Source organism: Pinus tabuliformis, chromosome 1_2 (assembly GCF_031772625.1).
Source record: "Pinus tabuliformis cultivar Carrire ecotype Pingquan chromosome 1_2, CPIR1, whole genome shotgun sequence".
NCBI classification, from domain to species: Eukaryota; Viridiplantae; Streptophyta; class Pinopsida; order Pinales; family Pinaceae; genus Pinus; species Pinus tabuliformis.
Genome location: NC_142298.1, coordinates 327,116,222 through 327,142,444, shown reverse-complemented (window position 1 = coordinate 327,142,444; position 26,223 = coordinate 327,116,222). Strand labels below are relative to the sequence as shown.

The 26,223-nt window shown below is 40.5% G+C and overlaps 1 protein-coding gene across 1 annotated transcript in view; it reads right to left on the bottom strand.

Moving 5' to 3' along the window:
• Positions 1-26,223, bottom strand: part of LOC149205701 (uncharacterized) — a 374,510-nt gene that overhangs the window by 11,722 nt on the left and 336,565 nt on the right. The window contains exons 28-37 of the mRNA XM_089397482.1: positions 25,407-25,465; positions 25,141-25,280; positions 24,808-25,016; positions 20,640-20,768; positions 20,452-20,537; positions 20,198-20,313; positions 19,985-20,097; positions 19,401-19,524; positions 19,117-19,238; positions 18,408-18,952 (exon numbers count right to left, since the gene is read on the bottom strand). Coding sequence (XP_089253608.1) covers positions 18,408-18,952; positions 19,117-19,238; positions 19,401-19,524; positions 19,985-20,097; positions 20,198-20,313; positions 20,452-20,537; positions 20,640-20,768; positions 24,808-25,016; positions 25,141-25,280; positions 25,407-25,465 — 1,643 coding nt within the window. The remainder of the gene's footprint in view (positions 1-18,407; positions 18,953-19,116; positions 19,239-19,400; positions 19,525-19,984; positions 20,098-20,197; positions 20,314-20,451; positions 20,538-20,639; positions 20,769-24,807; positions 25,017-25,140; positions 25,281-25,406; positions 25,466-26,223) is intronic.

Sequence of the window (26,223 nt, the reverse complement as noted above, 5' to 3'; positions counted from 1 at the left end):
TTTGCTGCTATCCAATGATCAGCTTTAGGAGCTGACATAAAGCGGGAGATATAGCTTACTGCAAAACTGATGTCCGATCTGGTGGCAGTAAGATAGATGAGACTGCCCACTAGTTGCCTGAATAAAGTTTCATCCACAAGGGGAGAGGATGACTGTGATGAAAGTTTGAGCCCTGGTTCCATAGGAGTCGTGGCTGGTTTGCAATCCTGCATTCTGAACCTGTCCACAAGATTTTTTGCATACTTGGACTGAGAGAGAAAAATATGATTTTCAGTCTGCCAAACTTCAACCCCCAGACAGTAATGAAGAAGTCCCAAGTCTGTCATCTCAAAAGTTCTGCATAAATCTTGTTTGATCCCATGGATCAAATGTGCAGAGCTGCCAGTAATGATAAGGTCATCCACATAGACAACCACAAGCAAGATATCATCAGCAGTATGCTTGATATACAGGTTTGCATCAGATGGGCTCCGCTGAAAACCCTGATCTGTCAGGTACTGATCAATTTTCATGTACCAAGCCCGAGGAGCTTGCTTCAATCCATAAATGGCTTTAGCTAATCGACACACTTTCTGTTCTTGACCAGCAACCTTGAATCCTGAAGGCTGTGTCATGTAGACTTCTTCTTGGAGATCAACATTTAGGAAAGCACTCTTTACATCCATCTGATGAACTTTCCAATTGAACTGAGCTGCTAGGGCAAAGACAAGCCTTATGGTACTCATCTTGGCTGTAGGAGCAAAAGTCTCTTCATAGTCGATGCCTTCCTTCTGTGAGAACCCTCGAGCCACAAGACGAGCTTTATACTTGTCTATGGTTCCATCAGCTTTGTATTTCACTTTATACACCCATTTGCAGCCTATGGGCTTTTTCCCTGCAGGAAGATCAGAGAGAGTCCAGGTGTGATTCTTCTGAAGACTCTGGAATTCGGCTTCCATAGCCTGTTCCCACTCAGATGTACCCTTAGCCTCTGAATAGGTTTGAGGCTCAAAAATACTGTGAAGGTTAGCCATAAGAGCAAAATTGACTGTAGACTGTTGTTTGTTCTTATGTCTAGAAGTTCTACCTTCAAGAAGCTCATCATCTCGGAGATCACCAATGGTTTTAGCCCACCATTTAGGCCGAAGAGTAGAGGAACCAATATCAGGAGGAGGTGGAGAAGACTCAAGAGCAATAGGGGCATCAAGAGGAGGGTTGTTTTCTGGAGGAAGCTCAGATAGAGTATTATCAAATACTGATGCTATATTATCCCTCCCATCAGGTGAACCGACCGGAAGAAGAACACTGTGAGGCTGATCCTCAGAACACTGCTCAGAAGAAGAAGACTGAAAAAATCCTCTGTCTTCATCAAATACTACATCCCGACTGAAGCTAAGACGACCGGTGGCTATATCTATCAGCCTATAGGCCTTGTGATGATCACTGTAACCTGTCATCATGAGTTTCTGGCTTTTGGAATCCAACTTAGAGCGCTTAGCAGGTGGAATCCAAACATATGCAACTGAGCCAAATACTTTGAGGTGACTGATCTTAGGCTTACGGCCAGACCAAACCTCTTCAGGAGTCTTCCCTTTAACAGCCTGAGTAGGTGATCGCTTAAGAAGATAAACAGCAGTAAATACTGCTTCAGCCCAGAATTTGTTTGGAATACTCCTGTGTTGTAACATGGAACGAGCCATTTCAAAAACCGTGCGGTTGCGACGCTCGACAACACTGTTCTGCTGAGGAGTGTAAGGTGTGGTTAATTGACGTTTGATGCCATGAATATCACAGAAGTTGGCAAAAGTTGAGGAACAAAATTCCCCCCCATTGTCGGTCCTAAGGGTCATGATGTTACAACCAGATTCTTTTTCAACTAAGGTTTTAAACTTCTGAAAGGTACTAAGAGCATCAGATTTATTTTTTAGAAAATACACCCACATCTTTCTACTGAAATCATCTACAATAAGTAAAAAATATTTGCAAGCAGTGATAGAAGCTGTATTCATAGGACCACAAATATCAGCATGAAGTAACTGAAGTACCTTAGATGCTCGCCAAGATTCTCCATCTTTGAATGAGGACCGATGTTGCTTTCCCGCTTGACAGGCGCTGCATACCCCCAACTGCTGAGTCTGAATATCAGGTAATCCTGACACAAGTCCCTCCCGAGAGAGCTGAGAGAGATACTGCATATTTAGATGCCCATATCGTTGATGCCATAGAGTGCTGATGGGAGAGACACGTGCTGCTAGAGCCACTTCTGGAGAGTCACCGGTGTCAAGAAGCCTGTATAGACCATGGTCCTCTAGGCCAACAGCAACTGTTAGACTAGTCTCCCTGTCAATAATGGAGCACTTGTGTGCACTGAACACAACATCAAGCTGAGGAGAATTCCTCATAATCTGGCTGACAGATAGCAGATTAATTTCCATACCAGGAACATAGTATACATTCAGAAATATGAGTGTGCGCCCACCAGACTGAATTTGAACTGTACCTCTGCCAGCTACTGTGTACTTTTCACCTCCGCCAAATACCACGGAATCACTGAAAGGTGAGAAGTCAATAAACCAGTCACGCCTGTGAGAGAAATGGCGTGATGCACCAGAATCAATGTACCATGCAGAGGAAGGAACATGATCTGAAGACCTTTTAGCCATAAAGGCGTAAAAGGCAGACTCTGTCTGCTCGGAATGTTCTGCAACATTTGCTGTCTGATGTGGCCCTCCCTGTTTCTTCTGTTCAGAAGCAATCCTCTGTCGGCAATCTTTCTTCATGTGACCGAACCTGTGACAGTAATTACACTGCACACTTTTCTTCCTAGCAGGATCAAAAAGCTGAGAAGAGCCTTTCTGCTGAAAGGACTGAGAGGACTGATATTTTGCAGCAAATGCATTTTCTGAGGACACTGATGAAGCACTACTACCAAACTGTTGTTTCCACCGATCCTGCTGCAGAAGTTTGGTACATAATTCTGGAAACTTCAGATCAACATGTGTGGTGGTAATGTTGAGTGTTTCTATGAAGTGTTCATAAGATTTCGGTAGACTTTTCAAAGTAATGACTACCATATCTTCTTCCTCCATGGTCCGACCAATGGCTTCGAGCTGATCTCGAATGTCTTTAATTTTGTTGAGATGTTCCTGTAAAGACATGTTCGTCCATCATGATGGAGAACAACTGATTTTTGAGAAAAAAAGCTCTGCTTTTGTCAGATGTCTCGTGCAGTTCTTTCAACTGTTGCCAGATTTCGGCAGCTGTCTTGCCAGAAGGAATCTGTGGTAACTGATCATCAGTGACAGAGAGCTTGAGAAGCATAACAGCCTCTCGATTTGGATCATCAAATTTATCTTGATCGGTACCAGCTGTATCGGGACGAAGCTCTTTGCCCAAAATGAGCTGATCAAGACACCTGTATTCAAAAATGGTCAACATTCTTTGTTTCCAAATGTTATAGTTGCTGCCATTAAAGCGTTGATTTCCTTCTAACATCAGATTGGTGAGCGTGGCCATTTTCCCAAAGAAGATACAGAAGTCTGACACAAAGAAAAATGTAGCTGCCTGCTTATCCTGGTGCAAATCAAAACAGACTTTGTTCTGCTAGACAGGTTTTTAAAAAAAATATATATTTACCCAGCAAAAATATATCTCCCCAGTCTAAAAAAATAGCAATAGAGCAGGTTCCACTGCTGTAGCTGTACCCTTCTTTTAAATTTTACAATAAATAATCACGATGAAAAAATCCGCTGACTTGTATGATACCTTGGGCACGGTTGAATTCAACAGATTGGAGCGATTATCTGAAATATCCCTAATTGGAAAAGCTGCCGGCAGGCAAGGCCGTTGATGTTTATGCTGAAAAAAAAAATTCGTAGATTGAAAAAAGTGAACCCACGTGAGCCGTCGAATGCCGTCAAAGCTTCACGTCTCTGCTACGATTTTTCCCGGTCTCTTCTTGCTGGATCTCTGATAAAAACGTTGCTGCTTCACAGTAATTATTTATCGGTCTTCAATGGCAAAATGAAGTCAGACGTATCACGATGAGACCAATAGAAAAGACGAGGGCCACGATGAGACGACAAGGCTTCAAAAAACAAATAGTGTGTTCAAACGACAAATAGACTGCTGCCCATAACACGCAGGCCGTATTTTCAGACCAGACGAACCATGCAACCCGGGAATAGCGATCGCTCGATCACCAATCCAAAATAATTAAACAGAATTCACAATTACGCGACTCCGATCTTCAAATCAAATGAGATTTGACTGAGAAGAAACACTTGGGTCACCTTTGCCGAAGAAATAACCGGGTTCGAAATGCCGGGCTTTAATTTCAAGGCGATTTCACGATTCCGAGCCGGAAAGCCGTCGGAGTTGGCGTGTATGACGAGAATGATGCAAATTGGCCAGCCAGAAAACGAATCCCGCTCCCACGAAACGGTCACCGCCACAAAGTTAATTCCTCAGAAAAATGATAATGCAGGAGAAGAATCCATTTCTGTATCGAGATGGACGACTGTAAGCTTTTATCACAGTGAGCAAAGCCGAGGCTAAGACTCAGTGAAGGCTACCTGGCTTACAAAGGGCTCGACCTTAGAAAGGACTCAAAAGATTAGGATGCAGAGAGAATAACTGTTCAAGAAATCTCTTAACCTCGCTCTGATACCATAAAAGAATGTCGAATGAATTAATTCCAAATGAGCAAGCAGCTCAATGATAATACAGAGATATTTACAATAATAGAAACATCAAGTTTCTATGTAGAATATGGAAACACTCAGTTTCATCTAAGAAACTGCTTAAACGAAAAAATAGCAACAGATAAAAGAATGAGCATTAAATACTAAATAGGAATATTCTAATAACGTCCTCCCTAGCATCTTACCCAAGATGCTTCATCTCTCCTATCAACTAAATCAGATATATCCACCAGTGCAAGCATGCTTCCAAGATGTTCAACTTTCTTATGGAGAGATCTACCTGTACAATCACAACCCCAATTAGTAACAAACCTTCAAATATATATAAGTTAGCACAAAACTTCGAGGTTTTCAATCATACTAATGTTTCTCAGGTCGACACAATATCCAAACATATTTTTTGTGAAAGCTTTCTTCTTCAACTTCTCCAGCAGCACCAAACTCAGCATCAATACTTCTTCCATAATATCTAAATCTTGTTTATAACTTCATTAATCATGAACAACCATCTATAGTGCTTTAGCTATTCTCCGATCTCATTCTTTCTTCAAGGTCTTATAGCTGTCACAATATGCCCTCCCTCTTAACTGGGGAGATATACCCTTTCTTTATCCAAGCTTTTTCTTTATAACAAAAACCTCTTTCTTCTAGCCACACAGGCTCTTTTATTTGTATCATCATATCATCGAAGAAACTTCAATCTTTCAAAGCTTCATTCCTTCAAGAATATTATTCTTTCTATGGCAACAAGGTTATCCATCCATTTTTAATGCCATCATCATTATTACAACTCCCTTTTTCCATCATGCTCAACATCACCAATTCATCATCAAGTATGAGGTAAGCATCTTCAACATCTTGAAGATTATGTACGTGCAAATCTTCAACAAGTACAACCAAGTACAAACAAGAGCATGAAATCAATTTTATAAATGTTAGCATATTATCATTATGAAAGCATCTAGAGTTATCAAAACTTTAAACAAGAAATTAAACTTTAGACATCCAAAACCTAAACTTTGTTAGGTCAATAATCAACAAGGGTCATATCTTTTATATCCTAGACTTCGACAATTTTGTCACAAACCCTAGATTCCATCATTGAGACTTAAAGCCTTAGATATCAACAACTAATCCAATCATAGCATTTTACATTTGGAGTTTCAATATTATGCTTTAGAATTTCATGTCAAACTCTACTAAGGTTTCGTTACAGACCCTAGATTTCATCAATAAAACTAAATCATGTATATCAACAATCAAGTTAGCATTCTAGCATTTCATATCTAGGGTTTCAGTATTATTTCCTTATATCAATCTCTTACTAGGGCTTTTACCATAAACCCTGCATACAAACATCAAACTCCAAAATTGGATATAGACTAGGGCTTCAATTATGCGGAAGCTCATACACCTAGGGTTTCATTCCTAGGAATTTACATTGACTATCGCAAGAGTTTTGTCATAAACCTTAATTCATCAAACCCTAAAAATCTAGGGTTTCACCATATAACCTAGATATCATCGACAAACCCTAAAAGGCAAGGGCTTCTTTATACCATTATCAAAATCCTAAATATCAAGAGTAGGATACCATTATATGATCTACACTTTATTAACAAACCCTAACTAGACTAGGGTTTCATTATTATTGTCAACATACCCTAAGCATCAAAAGGTTAGGGTTTTATAGTGAACCCTAAAGGTTAGGGTTTCACCAAAATGAACAAATGGTAAGAGATAGCATGACAAGGGTAGATTAATCACCCAAACAAGAATCTTTATAATTCAAAACCATAAACATAAGAAAGTTAGTAATATAAGGCAAATTTCAAAATGATCGTACCTTTTAATGAAGAAGTTTAGCTACGAATCTTTATACATACCTTGAGATTCTTCCTTTACAAACCTTGTAGGGTTACCTTATTGAAGGGCTCCCTCTGAATCTTGCCACAATCCTTTTAGAATATACTTGCAACACTTTCTTGACAAGTATCATCAAGTACAAGACTAGGGTTTTCATTAAACTTTAGAAGATGAATTCATAGGGTTTTGAATACAAAAACTAGGCATTATTTAATTCCATTCTTGCAAAGAATTGTCAAACCCTAGCTAATCAAGATAATGTTCTATCTACAATTCTTAGTTATTTATTACAATGAAAACTTACCAACTCTAGATACTTAGCAAATGGACATTCTATACATACCTCAGGATTTCATACCTTTGTCTTTTATGATCCATTGAGCTTATTTCTTTCCTTGCAAACTAAAGATATATTTTCGGAAGATTGAGGTCTAAAAAACAATAATTACTTGACTTTGAAGAGGCCTTTTCCCATATAGTGGTGAAAGACAACACGTTCTCCTTACTGTTGAAGATTGCCTTTTGACTTTTACTGTTGCTTTCTTTTGTAGACTAGGTTCACTTTCAACAAAATTCTGAAATTGACTCTTACTAACCATATACTTGTCATATCTTTACGAATGCTATGTTTCTCAGTTTATCAGTGTGTTCAGAATGACCCAAAAAGAACTACATTGGATGTTATTGGCTATCACTAAAGGGAGACTTGAATGTTTACAAAGAAATTAGCTTCTACATCTCTGTTTAGGTTCGGACTTCATTTATATATAATTCACAGATTTGTGACCTTTATTCCATGTAGTTCGGCTTCTATGAATAGTACGTGTCTGCGTTTTAATGGTGACTGTCACTTTATTTTAAGCTTTCCAACTAGGCCTATAAGGCTTTTCCATAATTCAATCTTCGTCTCTCTTCAAGTAGAGATATTTCGTTGGTTGTCAAGGCTTCACAAGATGCTCTAAGATGGAATTAGGTCACCCACACTTGTGCATAGTATTCTGAACTTTCGAATCCCTAAGGAGGCACAGAGAATTTGGGTTCCTTAATGGTGATTTCAAATCTTGTAGACTAAGTACAGTGCTTCGCTCTCCTTATTAAAGTGCTTGGCCTTGAATGGGCTATTATCCTTTTCAAATTTCTGGAACAGAGTTTTTATGTTCCTCAAAAAACTTGCTTTCCTTACTCAAGCCTGTGGCCTAGACACTGTGAATAGAGCTTATGAATGTGCCCAGAATTCTAATTTTCTTCCCTAGAACCTCAGTCCTAGAGAATTACCCTCCCTTAATTGTTTTGAAGCCCACGTGACCTTCTTACTTCCCTTATACAAGTGAACCAAGCTCTAATACCATGTTGAGAAATCTAGGGAAACTTAGTTACGACTTATTTTATTGATTTCTCTTATACTTTGACAAGTTCTTGAGATTATATTAATTATTCATCATTATTAATATGTTACGTTCATCATTAAGATAAATGCCAAACAAGAAGATCACAAATAGGACACCATAGCTAGGCACATAGCCAGGGAAAAACCCCTATGAAGGGGAAAACCCAGTCAAACTCTTCTTCTAGTAGAATCAAATCAAGATGAGACAAACCAAGACCTTTTTGACCATGACACAATCTTTCCTCCATCCATCAAGTCAGCCTTTAAGAATCTTCTTTCAAAGACAAATCAATACTTCAAGTGGTCCAATAGACTTCATCCTTCTCTAATTCTGCAATTTTCAGTCTCTCTTGTCTCTTCCTTGTACTCTCGACCCTGCAATGCATCAAATCTCTATGGTACGATGTTCCTCTTACGTGTGACAAAATGAAAGACAATTTCGACATCCTTCTATGTTTCTTTTAGGCTACTTCGCATCCTTCTTTCTTACTCAAATATTGCAGATCAAAAGTTTCTTATCTCTTTTCAAACTAGGTTGAGTTCACTTGCTTTAAATAGTTGTTTCTGTCTATTCTATTGAGGCCAACATGAATGGTAGGAGAGGCTGACTTGATAGGGGGCAAAGCCAACTTGATGGAGGAGGAAAAGACATAATTTTGACATAGAAACTTTTTCTTTCTTTGACACAATGAGCCCAAGAAGGGTCTCTTACATAATGACTTTGACTTTGACTTCACAAAAATCGTAGAGCACTCAATGGGTGCTTTGACCTAAAAATAAATACATAGAAAATGAAACCCATGCTCATAAAATAAACTTTTTTAATAATTTTCCTTTTCTTGACAAATATCATGTCTTAAATATAATTATGAAGACTGACACTAGTTACATTATTTGTAATATCCCTAAGGAAAATTTACAATAATAAACAAAGCATGCATAGTAAAAATATACAGAAAATTGCACACAAATCAGACCACGATATAGAGCCAGAAACTGCACTGTGGTAAGCCATTTTATTATGAAAACATGGGGTTACAATCTGATGTTTGGAAAGTGTGCACCTGGGCTTGTCTGAGGCAAGCTAGCAAAGCCCAAGTGAAGAAGACAAGTCCCCCAAAGTTGTTGGCTGATCTCTCTCTGGCTCTGCCCTAAACTGCCTAGAAAATGAGTTGTTGGCTATAAAAAATAGCTTCTAGGGCATCCTGCAATGCTTAGAAAATTCTAGGAAATTAACCCCGAGTTCTCCATCAATAACTCACAAAAACCCACGAAGGAATTGACCAAATGTTGACCTTGGAATTTCAGTCCAATTTCCCCTAGCTCCTCCTACTGTTAGGTATTTCGACCCACTTGTAAATTTTGCTGTTGAGTGTCCCCAAAATGGCTGAAATCTTCAACAATTCTCCTTCCCAGACCCCCCCACAAGTCTTAGCACCAAACTCCCTTCTCTCCTCAAGCCCAATGTGTGGCACTAACAAGGACTGCGCAATCCCTACGTTGTTACTACTAGAACTCCTCCACACTCCCACTACGCTGCTCCTGGATCGATCTGAAAAGGATGAGACTCCCTCCTTGGGTTGGCACTCGAAGTCCACCAAAGAAAGGGGTGAGATTTCTGCCTGAAAACCTCTTGTGCTCAACAACACCTGTAGACTTGGCTTCCAACTCAAGCGTGCTAGTCTAAGAGAATGCTCAAATGATCAAGAATGGCCGAAAGTGATTGCCTCGTCTTTTCTCAAAGTGCCTCCCAATTTCCCTTGTGGGCCCAGCCATCGACTTCCCCACCATTTTTTCCCTCCAATGAATGCGTACTTCCTATGGGGCTGTATTTCTCCATGAGTGGCCCCCACTTTCCACCAACAATTCGATTTCCTCCCCTTTCTTCTAATGTTGGGCCTTCCCTTAACTCCAAAAATTCGAGTGGGACCCCCAAACCCACCTTTCCTAAGTGAAAATATGAAATAAGGCAAAATTGGACAAACTTGATATTTCCCCTTAGCAATATTGCTAAGTGGGAATATCACAGTCCTTCCCGCCTAAATGTTGCTTGTCCTCAAGACACTGCAATGAAGGATGTTGAAGTATCTGCTCTCCCTCCCAAGTGGCATCCTCATCTAGTAGGTTCCTCCATCTAATCAAAAATGATTTGATGACCTTGTTCCGCAAGTGCCTCTCACAGGTGTCCAGAATAGCCTCCAGCTCCAGAACCAAGTGCCCCTCATCATCCATCGACAATAGCTCTGTAGTTGCTATCATCTGTTGACCCAATGCCTTTTTCAGGCAAGACACATGGAAAATGTTATGAACTTGGCTCCCCGCGGTTAGCTCCAGCTCGTATGCTACCTCCCCAATTCTCCTAGTGACTTTGTACGACCCATAGAAGTGAGGCATGAGCTTCTCGACCCCCTTCTATTTGAGTGTCAATTGTTTGTACGGCTGAAGTCTCAGGAAGGCCAAATCCCTAACCTCTAACTGCCTCTCTACTTGGCCCTTGTCTACATAGAGTTTTTGCTGGTTTTGCGCAGTTTGCAGGTTATCTTTGAGAGCCCGCAAGATATCTTGGCTCTCCTGTATCCAATCCTTGGCCCTAGGGGCCTTGTTGTTTCCAAAAATCACATCAGCAAAAGATAATGCATCATAACCATACAAAATTTTGAATGGGGACATACCTATGGACATGTGGTACGTGGTGTTAGTAGTTACAACAGTACTCGCCCAAATGCAACCACCATATCCATGCACATTGATGGCTCGTCACATAGTTGCGTAGGTAGCCCTCCAGCCATTTGTTGACTATCTCCATCTACCCATCAGTCTGGGGGTGGTAACTAGTACTCGAAGTGAGCTTTGTGCCCACCAAATGGAACAACTCCTACCAAAATGCCCCCATGAACCTGTTGTCCCGATCACTGACAATGGTCTTCGGAAGACCATGATGCTGAAATACCTCCCAGAAAAACAGTTCAGTCACCTGTGAGGATGAAGACTAGGCTGAGATAGCAAAGAAGTGGGAAAACTTTGTCAATCTGTCTACCACCACGTATATGCAGTCCTTTCCTTAGAATATGGGCAACCCGATAGTGAAATCCATCGATATTCTCTCCCATTTCCCCTCAGGGATAGGAAGAGGTTGTAGTAACCCAACAGGGTGTGTCTACTCACCCTTGTTTCTTTGGCACGTATCACACTCCCGGACATGCCTCAGAACATCATCCTTAAGGCCCCTCCATGCAAATCATTCCCTAATGACCCTGTATGTCTTCGTAAACCCTTTATGCTCTGCCAATGGTGAGTGATGGGAAGCTTGCATGATCTTCTCCCTCAATTGGGAGTTGGGCACTAAATAAATTTGGTCCCGAAAGTAAATCACCTCGTTCATCACCATGTACCGGTCATCCGTCACTGCACCATCAAGGACCTCACATACAAATCGGTCCTTGGAATACTCCATCAGCAACTGCGCCCTCCAATATGGTGCAATGCACATTAGTGAAATGGTGGTCGGCCTCCTGGACAACGTATCAACTACCACGTTGTGCTTCCCTTTGACATACTCAATGTCAAAGTTGTATGCCTGGAGCTTGCTCACCCACTTTTGTTGCCTTTCTTGCAACTGCTTCTGCTCCAAGAAAAATCTGAGGCTATTGTGGTATGTCTTTACCCGGAACCTATTTTCCACCAAGTACTACCTGAACTTGGCTAGCGCATGCATGATGGCTAGCATCTCTTTGTCATAAATAGAGTACAATCTCTCATGGGGCAGTAGCTTCTGGCTCTCGAAAGCTATCAGGTGTCCCCCTTGCATCAAGACTGCTCCTACGCCCTCCCCTGATGCATCACACTCAAGTACAAAAGGTTGTGCGAAACTTAGGAGTGCCAACATCAGGCAACTGCTCATAACCTATTTGAGGCACTCAAAAGCCTCCTGTGCCCCATTACTCCACTCAAACACCCCCTTCATCAAATCGGTGAGGGGAGCTGCTAGCTGAGAGAAGCCCTTCACGAACTTCCTGTAGTAGGTACAAATACCCACAAAACCCCTCAACTCTGTCACATTTCAAGGCTCTGGCCAATCATCAATGGCCCTGATCTTCTCCTCATGGACTCTCTCGCCATCCTCCCCAATAATATGCCCCATGTAGAGCATCTATGTCAATCTGAACTCACAATTGGACAGGTTAGCATAGAATTACTGCTCCTCCAAAACACGCAAAATTGTCTCTAGGTGTTGCAAGTGTTCCTCCCAGGTTCGGCTATAGATCAAAATATCATCGAAGAATACCAACACAAATTTCTGCAGCTACCCATGAAACACGTGGTTCAAGCAGGATTGGAAAGTGGCAGATGCATTGGTTAGCTCGAAGGGCATAACCAAGAACTCGAAATGCCCATAGTGACACCTGAAGGTTGTCTTAGGGACGTCCTAAACCCTCACTCTGATCTGATGGTAGCCCGAGCGCAAGTCGATCTTGGAGAAGAACTTAGCCCCCCTTAATTCCTCTATCAGCTCATCTATACGTGGAATGGGGTAACGGTTCTTTAGGGTCTTTGTGTTGAAGTCCCGAGAGTCTATGCACATTCGTAGGGTCTCATCCTCCTTCTTCACCAGGACAACTGATGAAGCAAAAGGGTTGTAGCTAGGCTAAAACTGAGACACGTTGCCCCTACACGGTGCCCTTGATCTTCAAGGTCAAAAATTTGGGTACCCCACGTAGAGATGCAAGGACCCCTCCTGTTGGTGCGAAGAGAGCTCCCCCTGGTGGTGGTGGTCCCCACTCCACATGTGCCACATTATCATCTCCACCCACCTCCAACTCTACATTGTCCTCCAAGTCACTGTCAGAAAAGACCTCAATGTAATGGGTCTTGCCTATTGTGCATTTGTGGCCCAATGCCCATGGTTTTTGATAGGTGAAACATAAATTCCTCCTCCGGAGGTCTCTCCAGGTCTCCTCATCCAGTTTCCCACGTCCCTGGTTGCCTCCCGGTGGTGGAGCCCTAGTGTCTCTTCCCCTCTGCTGGAAACCCTGTCTAGGAGGTAACGGTGCTTTAACCCTGGGTAGAGCATCCTACAAATCTCGAGCTCTCCCTACTGCATCGCTCAAGGTGGTGGGCCTATTGGAACTCCCCAAACCCCTCAATGGCTCTACTAGCCTTTCTACAAACATGAAGACCCTCTTAGCCTCTGATAGATCAGGCACCATCACTGACAACCTCAAAAACTCTGAGATGTAGGTCTCAGCACTCCCCGTCTGCTTGATCCTTGTCAGCTCCCCAAAATGCTCCTCTAGGTCTCTCCTCTCAAAGCGCTACAGCACCCTCCTACTGAAATCCTTGTAGGTTGTCACTCTGGTATGCCCGATCGTGGTTAGCCCATGGAACCACCAATCATGGGCTTCCCCTTCTAAATATAATGTGGCAATTTTAATTGCTTCTCCTTCTGTCATCTGATTGAGCTGGAAGTAGACATTCAGCTTCTCAACCCATGCTTTCATTGAGCTATTGGACGAACCATCGAAAGTTGGGAGGAACAATCTCCCCATGGTGCGCTGCAAATCAGTACCATGCATGTAGCTTCCTCCGCCTTGCCCTTTTCCCCTGTTATTACCTTTTAGTTGACAAAAGTCCTTGAAGGTAATGGCCTCTCTAAAGTCGAGCCCATAGGACTGATACTCCATAAGATAGACCCCCATGGGTAGCTCCTCTTTCCCTTGCGGCCCTCCAGCACTGGATGCTATAAATGTGGGAATAGTGGACTTGGGTGGTGTGTTGGGAATGAGGGGTGTGTTGGGGCCATGACCCCCTTGGTGATATGAAGTACTGGAGCCCTTGCCAATTTGGAATTCCCCTTGAATCCCTTTGTCCATGTTATTACTACAATTCTGTTGCCTCGGCTCCTTAATACCCTTAAACAAATCCTACACAGCCTTGAGAAGATGTTGGGCAAGCTCCTCTTTACTGCTTTTGTCTCCCTTGTTATCCCCCATGTTTGGCCTTTCGACCTCTAGTTCAACTATCATTGGATCTGGGGTAATTTGTAGTTGCCTCTCTTTGCTCCTGTACCTATGCCTCCAATAAGTCATGTTTTGTTGGCCTTCTGGTGTCATAGACTGATGTTGTTCCCTTAGGCTGAGCCAAGACTATGAGCTTTGATGCCACTATAATATCCCTAAGGAGAATTTATAGTAATAAACAAAGCATGCATAGTAAAAATACACAGAAAATTGCACACAAATCAGAGCATGATATAGATCCAGAAACTACGCTACGCTAAGCCATTTTTATGAAAACATGGGGTTACAATCCGATGTTTGGAAAGTGTGCACCTGGGCTTGCCTGAGGCAAGCTAGCAAAGCCCAAGTGAAGAAGACAGGTCCCCCAAAGCTGCTCGTTGATCTCCCTCTGGCTCTACGCTGAATTGTCTAGATAATGAGTTGTTGGTTGTAAACAATAGTTGCTAGCGCCTCCTTCGGTCATTGGAAAAATCCGGAAAATTAACACCGGGCTTTCAACCAATAACCCACAAAAACCCACGAAAGAATTGGCAAAATGTTGACCTTGGAATTTCGACCCAATTTCCCTTAGCTTCTCCTACTGCTAGGTATTCCGACCCACCTATAAATTCCGCTGCCGAGTGTCCCCAAAATGGCTGAAATCTTCAACAATTCTCCTTCCCGAACTCCCCCACAAGTCTTAGCCCCAAACTCCCTTCTCTCCTCAAGCCCCATGTGTGGCACTAACAAGGACAGTGCATTCCCTACGTTGTTACTGTTGGAACTACTCCACACTCCCACTATGTTGCTACCAAATCAATCTGAAAAGGATGAGACTCCCTCCATGGGTTGGCACTCGAAGTCCATCGAAGCAAGGGGTGAGATTTCCACCTGAAACCTCTTTGTGCTCAATAGCACCTGCGGAGTTGGCTTCCAACTCAAGCATGCTAGTCTAAGAGAATGCTCAAATGATCAAGATTGCCCAAAAGTGATTGCCTCCTCTTTTGTCAAAGTGCCTCCCAATTGCCCATGTGGGCCCAGCCATTGACTTCCCCACCATTTTTTCCCTCCAATGAGTGCGTACTTCCTATGGGGCCATATTTCTCCATGAGTGGCCCCCACCTTCCACCAGAAATTTGATTTCCTCCCCTTTCTTCCAATGTTGGTCCTTTCCTTAACTCCAAAAATTTGATTGGGACCCCCAAACCCACCTTTCCTAAGTGTAAATACGAAATAAGACAATATTGGGCAAAATTGATATTTCCCCTTAGCAATATTGCTAAGTGGGAATATCACATTCTTCAACACCTCCATCTAAGCTTACTCGTAGTCGAAGCCAAGGGGGTGGACCCTACAAAAGATCTAAGGCTCAACTAATTGAGTTAATGAGTTAAATTCTAGGAGTTTTAAAAAGATAACCAAGACACAATCCAACAATGTAAACCAACATAAGAACTTAAGACATAATCATTGATTCCATAAACATCCACAAGTATAAATATTGCAAGATAAGCAGAATAGATCAATGCCAAATGATAAGTATTTGTAAGCAAATGATCCAAATGCAAAAGATAAACTTGAAAAGTAAAACTTGGAAAGTAAATTGCTTAAGAGATAGATGCCCCACAAGATAAATACTTAGGAAAGATAAGCATGCATAATAATGAAAATACTTTAAAATGTAAAGACTTGGAATCAAGATGTTCAACAAATAATATATGCTTGCTTGAAAAGAAATAGAAATTGCCTCAAGATGGATGAACTTTAAGAAACCACAATTGTGAGATGAGAAATTGCTCTTGGTTAATTTTAGCTTAAGTTAGTTAGTTTGAATATCTAAAGCAAACTCGAAATGAACTTGCTCCCCAGACCTTATCCTTGTTGGGGCCCCGATCTCAGAATAAGGAGGCAATGGGGGAACAAGGATCCCTAAGTTGCTATTTCAACCAATCAAAGTTGGAGGTAAATTTATTATTGCAAAAAATTGACAAATTGCTCTCTAATCTAATTAAGAATTCCTTGCAAAATAAAAATTGCTTGAAAACTACCCGGATGCGGGTGAAACCCAAGATCATTAATGGCCACCATTCGGATTGTCGGTGCTAGGACCTACTAGGCGGTGGGTTATGCTCTACTCCAGGCTCATCTCAGACGAAACCTAGCCAACATGCATGCTGCAATAAATGGCCCCTCAAGCCGAGATTTGGAAGCAGATGATATTCATATGGCGCCTCTCGAACCCTCTGTTCATCCCCCGTTCCATAGCTTCTGTCCACCTCAGGCTAGAATTTCTTGCAGCAGAACAGCCACAGGGAGACGATGTTGGCTCCTCTGCTGTATTGATCTCGGAAATGGGCACCATTACTCCCACTCCAGGCACTGCCCTTTAAATCCTGCTCAGGAGCCCTGTATTCACAACCCGTTCTCCCTCCCGTCTGCTTGTCCAGCTGATTTGCACTCCAACCTCACTGGTATGGTCCGTCACCGCATGAGGAGTCGCAGAGGAGGAACCCGAGGAGGCAGCGCTCGCCCTCAGGCAGCGCAGAGCTCGGCTCCTGCCTCTCCCCCTCAGCACCATGAAAACTCGCCTCCCCCCAGGTCGCCGCATAGTCACTATCCCCATACGCGCAGTGGGCGGGGGCAAGGGTCGGCCTCAATGGCTGCGCACAGCGATATTAGGCTCCATACTGCAATTTCTCCTCTGCGTCCAGGCTCTGTCCCTCACTTGACCCAATTCAGGTTCCAGAGTAGTCTGAATAGACCCATTATAACTGCCAATGTGACTATCGTTTTCTCCGAAGATGAGCAAAACAATGACCAAGCGAGGAATTCTAAAGAGCACTCTCAAGAGGTGAGAAATCCGGAAATGGGTAGGGGTTCTGAGAAAAAGTCGAAGGATGATGGCGGGGGCGCAAGCCACAGCAGACTGCATGGTGGAGAAGCTCACGCAGGTGACATTCAGCGAGCTGGTGGCAGCTCTGCAAGAGCTGCAATAACGATAGGGTTCGCTGGCAGTTCGAGCGGCACCCAGCATGCAAGGGGGCCTCCAGGTGGTGCAGCGAAAGGCGACGTGGCGGAGAAGGATGAAGATTGGGACCAGTATGCCTGCCTCATTGTCGAGGAGACACCTGACGAGGATGACAACAAATGACGCCACGTGGCATCCGTTGCCACCCACGAGCCAGCTCAGCCTTCTGCTGCTGACGGGTTGGTCTAGTCATTTGATGTTTTTGCTGTTTGTTTGTCTGATCAGAGGGTTTGTTGTTCTGTTGTCGAGTCCGGTGGTGCTGAGTTGTATCTTTTTCTGGGTTTTGCTTCAAAACATGGATCCAAGTCCTATGTATGGGTTTCCTTTGGTGACAGTCCCGGGATATATGTTTGGTCTTTTTGCAATGTCAAACTGGTTTCCCCAATCTGGGGCAGTTTCGACTTTCTTGATGAACTCTAGCAACAGCGGTTGAGGCTAGGCCTCGATGTAATTATATTTTTGTTTTTATTAATAGAATTAGCCTTAGAAAAAAAAAAAAAAATGCTTGAAAACTTAAAAGTTAAATAAAGCAATGAAATGAGACACTAACTAAATTAATGAAATTGAGAGATAAGAACATAAGTTCCAAGAGTAAGTCTACAAATTAACCAAATTACTTGCTGATTTTACACCAGAGAGATGGCCGAGTTCTAATTAAGATTTGGGGTCGAGTTGCACTGTTAAAGAGGGGGTTGACTCATCATTAAATTGCTGGCAAGATCTGTGTTTTAAGGAAGCTGGGTTACACAGTACAGCCACTATAGAAGGCCGTGATCCCTTGCCCTGTGTGGAGTTGACAGCTGAAAATAATACCAGGTTTCTCTTATTTACTATGCACTGTAATCTATGTTATACCGTTAATGAAATGGCAGAGTGTATTTACATTTACTGTGGATGCTTCTGAGTTATTTTCAGTGAAACGAAAGTGAATATACTGCTGATATTTATTGCTTATCTTCCTAATATACCACAGCAAGCCAATAATAGTGGAATGTACCATTTCTGAGTACGCAATAAATTATACAACATTGTATGGAAGTGTCTTTTGGCACTTAGTTGGTACTGTGTATCTCTATTTTGAATAACATACATAAAAAGTGCACCTACAGCCATACATGTGCAAACTATTTCAGCAAATGTCGCAGTGACAAATACTAAACACACTCAGAAATTTAAAGGACTAAGATATTCCAAAGGGGTATCTTACAAAAAAAGGATGACTAGTAAACTGGAAAAGGGATCTTTGTTAACATTCCAGACAATTAAAAATGTTACTTCACAATATAATTGTTTTCTCTTTGTCACCTTTTCAACCCCCTTTCCCTGTGAGTTGGCATGGAATTGAACTTAAAACCTGATATTTCAATATTCCTTGCAGCCACGTGTATAAATCCATGCTCCTTGTTCACATGTCAACATGGATTGTGATAATAGAAAAGTTTGCATACCTTCCAAGGGCTGCAATTATTTCAGGTGCAGTATCCAATCTCTCAGATGGAGGAGCCTGTAAAAATATATCAACAAGGACTGTTATTATTTTTTCAGCAAACAATGGACTTGAGACTTGATTTGACATCTCTTCAATCCGAGCAGCATTCAACTCGGAAACTGTAATCTGTGCTTTGATGTAAGAACTCTTGGGAACAGAATTCGAAAAGTCGGAGCTTTCAGAGCGCAGCATTTCCTTGGCAACAAGAGTATCATCAGCAGGTTTCTGAAACTGTGAATTAGATGCACATTGTCCAGTACCATGAAAACATGAAATTTCTGTAGTCCAATTATCCCTAGCAGTACTACATCTTTCTTGTTTATCTCTTGAAGTACTATAGCTGTCCACTGTAGCACAGCCATCACTAAAATGGGCCTCATCTCCTGGAAGATAAAGTAGCATTTTTCTAAGAAGATTAGGCCACATTGAAGACAGTTTCCCATCTTTTGGTTTAAGCATAGGATATACCTCCAACACTGTGTGTTGCACTGGGTGAACACATCCCTGCAATGTACATGTCGGTAACAAGTCAGAGTGTTTTGAGACTCTAAGAAAAGTTTGAACATGTTCTCTCAAAAAATTCCAAGTATGCAACCCAGCTCAGAAAACCAAGATTCACCAAAAAGAGAATTAAGAGGCCAATATTCCAGGCAAATGATTCATCTCACATATTCTATAGTAGTGTTATCAACTATGCTTTTCGGATATCTAGCCATCAAGTCCACAAGCTCTAACACACGGAGATACAGTGTACTGTCAAACATCTCATGTCCTTGAACATATAATTCACCTGTTTATAGATTCAAACTCCAAACTGTCAAAAGAAAATTCCATATAGAAGCAGTGGAAGATAAAAGCAATACATCAATCATTACAGCCAAAAAAAATCACTGATAACATCAACATAAAGAGCATTGTTGTAATGACATTGGAAGTAAACAGGAAAACTTACCCACACTACGCAAAAGTTCCTGCTTGGCCTTGGTTGCAACTGTACTGTGATAGTCAGCAGCCTTTTGCAAGACAGTTTCGTAAACTAGGAATGCTGATTTAAAATAACTTTTGGGCAGTTTCCCCTACACAGCAACCTCAACATCAAGAAATATTGTATAGGAGGATATCCAAATAACTAAGGTGTTACAAGCATTGCAAAACAAATTGTGGTTACAAAGTATCATACCTATTTTTCTGAAATCAAAATTGGAATAGAATAATCTTACGGGAAACAAAAAAACTTAGAAAATGCAAATTTCCATGCAACCCCAAAAAGAGCCATAATAGCAGGTTTGTTAATTAAGTGACAAGGTTAATTTAGGTGAGGCAAGGAATATGCTTTTCCTATTGTTAATGGGATATAAAAGATTGAATGAAGTAGAGATTAGGAATTTATTGCAATGACATCTTGACTAGAAATTGTTTAAATGTTGTCATACTGTGACAAAAAATATGAATTGTATGGATTCACAGTCAAAGCCCAGTGTGAGAAGTTATTATCCACTGCACTGTTCTAAATCCAAAGATCATATGCAATAATACCTTCAAACAGTGACCGAGTAGCACTGTTTGTAAGCAGTTATTAGCTGCAAGGGCGACTTCTTTGCTTCCATTTAAGATACTTTCTTGGATAAAAAGCAGCAAGGAGTCCCAACCTGCCAAACTTCAAGTCTTAGAAAAGGAAGTAGATCTTTCAATTCCTAGTCAAAACACATTTGAAATATTGTATACTTGGAGGCTCAAGCATATTCTCACCCTTCTGGAAATTGTCCAAGGTCTGAAGAAATGGTAAGAAAGGCCGTAACAGGCGACTCATTCCACCTAGCACCAGTACCAAGGTTTCATCCCATTGTTTCTGAGCTGTATTACGGCTGAAAAATCATTGAATTCATACACACAATAAGAAAGAATACCAAATCAAAGTTTAATAATTTTGCATTAACACTGGCTCTGCAAACAAAGAACCTCAACCATCCCTTTGCATTATCTCTCTTTCCCAACCACTGTACCTGTGATGAACAAGCATGTGGACTGGTTTCCCCCCTCGCATTCCCAATTCTTTTCCCTGCCATTCATCTTTTGAAGAAGTTGCAGCCTGTAGCAAAAATAGGTGCCTCCTGAATAAAATGAAGCAAACAACTCTCTACTAATCCTTATCAATATAATTACCATAGAGTGAAGAATCTTCAGCACTCACCAAATGACGTACACTAGTAAGAAGAGGAAACACAAACTCCCACAGGGAGCGATTCCACATATCCTTTGATAATTTGTGTCCATGACTGCTAAGAGACTGGAACAGAGTCCGAATAGCAGAGTTCCTCACCTGTAAGTCAATGAATAGAAATATTAACTTTTGAGAAATAGCTGCTCTAATACCATGAAGAACCCAACATATCAAAAGGCATTACAGAAAAGAATCTTGAATGAATGATTACTTATTCCTTAACATGGAAAATATCTTGACAGTCTAGTCATATGATAATATACATAATTCATATATTTAGAACCTAGATACCACATCTTGAAGCTCCATATACATATTCAAATAGCCTCCCATTGCATTTGACTATCGATTACTTGATATACAAGACAGAATAAATCCAAGCAGTCAAGGTACCATGATATTTTGATCTGCTCAAGAGCATACCAACCTAAAACAATTAAAGTAATACATCTAAAAATCTCAGTTTTAGGCTTTCCAATTTACAAATTTGGCATGGCACTTGCTAAAAATGCATCATTGTTCTCCTGGAAGAAGGTTAAAGATATGACCATCATTAACAGTCTGCAATCAAGTTAAATATAAGAAAAATATCTGCTGTATTCAAGCAAGGCAATGATCAAAAGCTATGAAATTAAGGCCATATAGTTACGCAGTTGTTTGGTGGTGATTAGGAAGCTTCACAGATGGACTAATCATAATGATTGACGATAAAAGTAAGTGATCTTCCTAAAGAACAATGACTATAGATGGGACATGAGATATCAAATGACTACAGTTTCATGGAAAAGGGGAATAGAAGAACAAATTATTAAGAAAGGACAGAAAAATGTGATGGATAATGAAGGGAAGAGCACTAATTGTGCACACAATGACTGGTCACCCCAATTGCCCAAAGATAGCTAGTCGAAGCTTGATCACAGCCATGCCTGTATTAATACTCGGTATGAGAAGCAAATCTATTGCCAATGTAGTCATTCCAGTGAACATAGCCCAACTTAACAGTATTTGTCTCCAGTTGCTAATGATTTCAAGATCAGTGTGGCTTGATCTCAGAATACCAGACTTGCAATACATGTGGATCTGTCAATGGCTACAAAACTACCACCTACTACTAGTTTCCTCTTGCCTAATGACACGCTTATCCACAATATTTTGCCTTGTATCAGATCTATTCCAGTACTAGAAGAGACCACAACATCTGTCAATATCATATATGTGCTACCACAACCTCAATCATTCTTATCCACTGTGGACAAACCTCAAAAAATGGTGGTCCAAATAATGCAAGATGGATTTGTTGTAGATCATGGTCCGGCCATTGAACTCCATGTGCACTTTCTACATGAAGATGCTCAGTCTATGGATCATCTGTACATTGAACCTACGAGCTTAAAGGAGGAGGTCAAAAGTGTGAATCTGAAGTTAGCCTTGCATGTAGATGGATTGGGGTTTGCATATGAATCTGACCAGCTCCAACAACTCAAGCATGGCTCAATTTTATCCAAGGGTATTGTAGTTAAATCTCTAGAAGCTTAAGATGTAACAAAAGGGACACCTACACCTAACCTTGAAGGTGACTTCAACTTTTTTCCTGAAATAGTAATAAAGAGTATAGTATGCCCAAGCAAGACATAATTTGGAACATCAAGGGCTGATCTTGTTCTTCCTTCATAAAATGTTGAATGAGAATACATTCAATAAATGCCTCATTTTGAAATAGGAAACCAAAGGGTTTTCCTTTTACTCGAGTTAGGGCCTTTGGTTGAATTACCTTTTCATAACGTTCAAGTCTAATGTGGTAGCCCAAAATGCACTTTCAGTATGGCACTTGGAACGTGGAAAGCTTGCTAGCTTACGTTCAATCTTAGAGCTTTCATTTTAACCTTGGGGTCAAGTCTTAGGCACACCACCCACTTGCTTTGAGTTTCTCAAGCTTCATGTTAATCTCCAACCATTATTGGACCTTTGTGCTTAATGCTTTGGTTGAGTATTGATCCTGGATGGTCACCACCTAAGTCACAGTACATGTCCCTAGGGGATTAGTTGTCACAAATACCAAATGTTGGACATGGGTTCATGAGGGCATGTGTTGGAGATGAGTTATGTATGTGTCTTGTGAACAAAACGTGTGCCAAACTCGTGTCTAACTCATGCCCTACATATGTCTTGGGTTTAGGACATGTGTTATGTCAAAAAGTAGACATGGGATGTGTTTACAAGTAGAGGGAAGAGTGGTTGAAGAGAAAGACAAAAATGTGTGATGTGTTTCCTAATGATATGAGTTAGGACAACAATGTTGAGTTGGTGTTGGCCAACTTGGATCTCAATGAACTAGTACTAGAACTTGTCACTTTTGATGATGTTGATCCTCTCGAAGGGTCATCCTCCACACCAACAAATGCATCGATTGGATTTGATATAGAGTCGGAGGAGGGGGAGAATGGAGGAGAGAGCAACAGAAATGATGTTGATTTCGATGAATCTAAAATGGAGGACTATTGGTAGTGCATCTACAGCTCTCGTATCTACTATATTTTGTATTTGTCAATGGCATTCCCACCGATGGTAGCAATGAATCAGTACCTATGTAGTAGTTTTGATTTGGATGACTTAATGAGAAAATTGTACTTTATGGTTCTAATTTCTCGTGTGTTTGGCATTTGATCATCATTTATTTAGTAACTAGTTGTATAATTGAATTTGTATCATGTAAATGTTCTAGTTTCTAAATTCTAACAAAATTTGAATCTTTATGTCTAAATTTCATTTTTGTACGTGTAAATTGTTAACTTTTCAATATATGTAATTCTTTTAAATATACATATATATTGTGTCCTATTTCTAGGGCCATCGTGTTGTGTCAAACACTTGTATTTTTGTGTCCTTCATGTCACATGTCATCATGCCAGGTGACGTAGGTCACCAACAATTCTTTCAAATCCAACCAATGAGTTTTTGTGGACATAGATTTGTAGTGGAAGCACCCCTTATTCATTTCAATGTTCAAAACTAATGGTGTTCATCAAAAGAAGGGTTTTTTATCTCAATTTTCCTAGTGCATGCTTTGCATGCCAAGCTTAAGACCACAACATCAAAGATTTCCCCCTCTAAAAGACCAAATGGGAGAGGCCCAAGGAGAAATAGGTTTCTAAAATGCCTCAAGTTCAATCTCATCCTCTAGTTCCATCCAGTTTTCTTTTCCAAAGCATATTCCCAATCAAGTACATCGTTCCTCCCTAAGATCCCCACCTATCTTCTTCAAATGTTAGTACCTAGGGAAAACATCCTTCCCATGCTTCTATCATTGTTCGAACTCACACCACAATGCCTACACCTATGAATGTAGACGAGTGTTAGATTTAGGCCTACAAAAACAAAGGACCCCAACATGACTTCTTAGGAAGCATTGAAAATTCAAGCTATAAGTCCTCATTTGCACTCTAAATCTTAAAAGGATATAGTCGTGAGATCTCCACACAGCGGGTGTGTACACCCCAAGTGACTAAGTGCCAAGTGATAGTTGCAATAGATTGAGTATGGAGTTAATCTCTTCATCGAGCCTTCTCTCATTTCTGGGATGTCAAATGGTTGATTGTTGTAACAAATATAAAGTTATATAATAATAATAATAACGAACCATCATGGATCACGATTCACACCCCTGCACCTCATGACTACCAATGTATATTTATATATCATCCCAACAATCAATGTAATTCATCTAACTATTATTGAATCATTTTATATATGAATTTGGAAACATATTCTAACTTCTAAATCATTCATAAAAGCTCTCATTATGCTTCTTGCATTAGTATCAGAGCTACCAATTTGGTCACTTGTGGATATTAAAACAATTATCTTATTCTCATATCTCATCTCATCTCAACTGAGATTTGAACTTGGAATTCAGTATTGCTAATTTTCCATCCTACCCACCAGTTATCATAAAATGCTTGTAAATTTTATTTTTCAATGTAAAGATATTTTGCAAAACAGAAAGAAGATCCACTAACATAAGCTATTACTTGCCTGCCCAAAGTTAAAAACATATTGATTTCCATCAAATTTGACACGACAAGGATATTAAGACCATTGTTTCAATGCCCTTCATCTATTATTGCATGTCAGGAAGTACCTCTGGCCTCTCATCTGTCCCAAGAGTTTGTAAAACACCAAATACTGAAAATAATAATCTGTCACAATCCATTTTGAACATCGTGGTAGACATCTTTTCAAGTCTATCAGTGGGAATATCAGAAGCTGGTCTAACTTTTCCATATTCACCAGGAATTTGCTCCTGAGTTTTTGGACTTGGTGGAGCACCAATACCACTTAATCGTCGCCCTGTAGTAGCAATAATGGGAAAAATAATTGCATTTGAAGATAAACAAATATCAAAATATGTCAAATTGCGTACATGTTCAAACATGTTTTACCATTGAATGTAAAAAGTGGTACTGAGAAATACCTGTTTCTTTGATCTCCAAGTGCTCATAATTTACACCCCTTGCAAAAAAATCTGACGTAGTCCATAGTAGTCCTATGGCAGTCAAGCTTATATTGACATCCATCCTTTGTGCAGCATATGCTCCAGCCACCTCTATACATCTGATGGCCAATATTCTGATCAAGACTATGACAAACAATGTACCTGGCTCTCTAACATCCCAAGATAGAACAATTGCATGCAACAAACTATTAGTTGAAAATTGAGCATATTAAGTTATGTCTTACATGTCAAGACATTGTACAGGTACTGCAAGAAGCCCATCATTCATGATGACACGAACAATCTGAAAATACAGAAAATATTTATTTAACTTTCAATTTTGGATAGAGCAAATAAATTCATTCAAAATGTCCTTATGAAACAGAAATAGCTTTATCATGTTTGGTAGAGTAATAAATTTGATTCATAGAATTGCAATTTGCTACAGTCGTTTTGCAGACAACCTATGGATGAGATAATTCAAATTTCAAGGAAAGTCGTACTGACAACAAGCATTCATTTTGTTTCTTATTAGATTGAACTAAATGTTCTTACGTGTATGAAGTTGAAGAATGGAGAAGAGTATTTTTGTTAGAATATTACTTTATACAATTCCCTAATTATCTCAGCTCACAAAACGACATTTTCATGACTTCCTTTGATAAAATCTGTCACCTAAAAAGTCAATGCAACATCTTATGGGATACTGTAAAGCAGCACAAACGTTCAGAAATTGCACAATATGGCTTTGAGTGGTACATATCCAAGAAGGAAAAAATGCCAAAAATCAGCAAAATTGCGAAAAAATGGTGATTCTAAACCAAAAACAAGAAATCACCTGCTAAAATCAGGGAACTGAGAATGGACTTACCACCATCCACAATTCATCTTATCAGGGCCCATGTAATGTTCCAAACTAGGAAAAATAGTGCTATGCAAAGCAAATAATAAAAACAACACCATAAAATTGAAACATTCAGTGCGCACCCATAAAAAGTCCAAGAATAAGTTATAACCAACAGTTCAGCCATTTTATTATAATCTAGGACAAAAGTACAATAA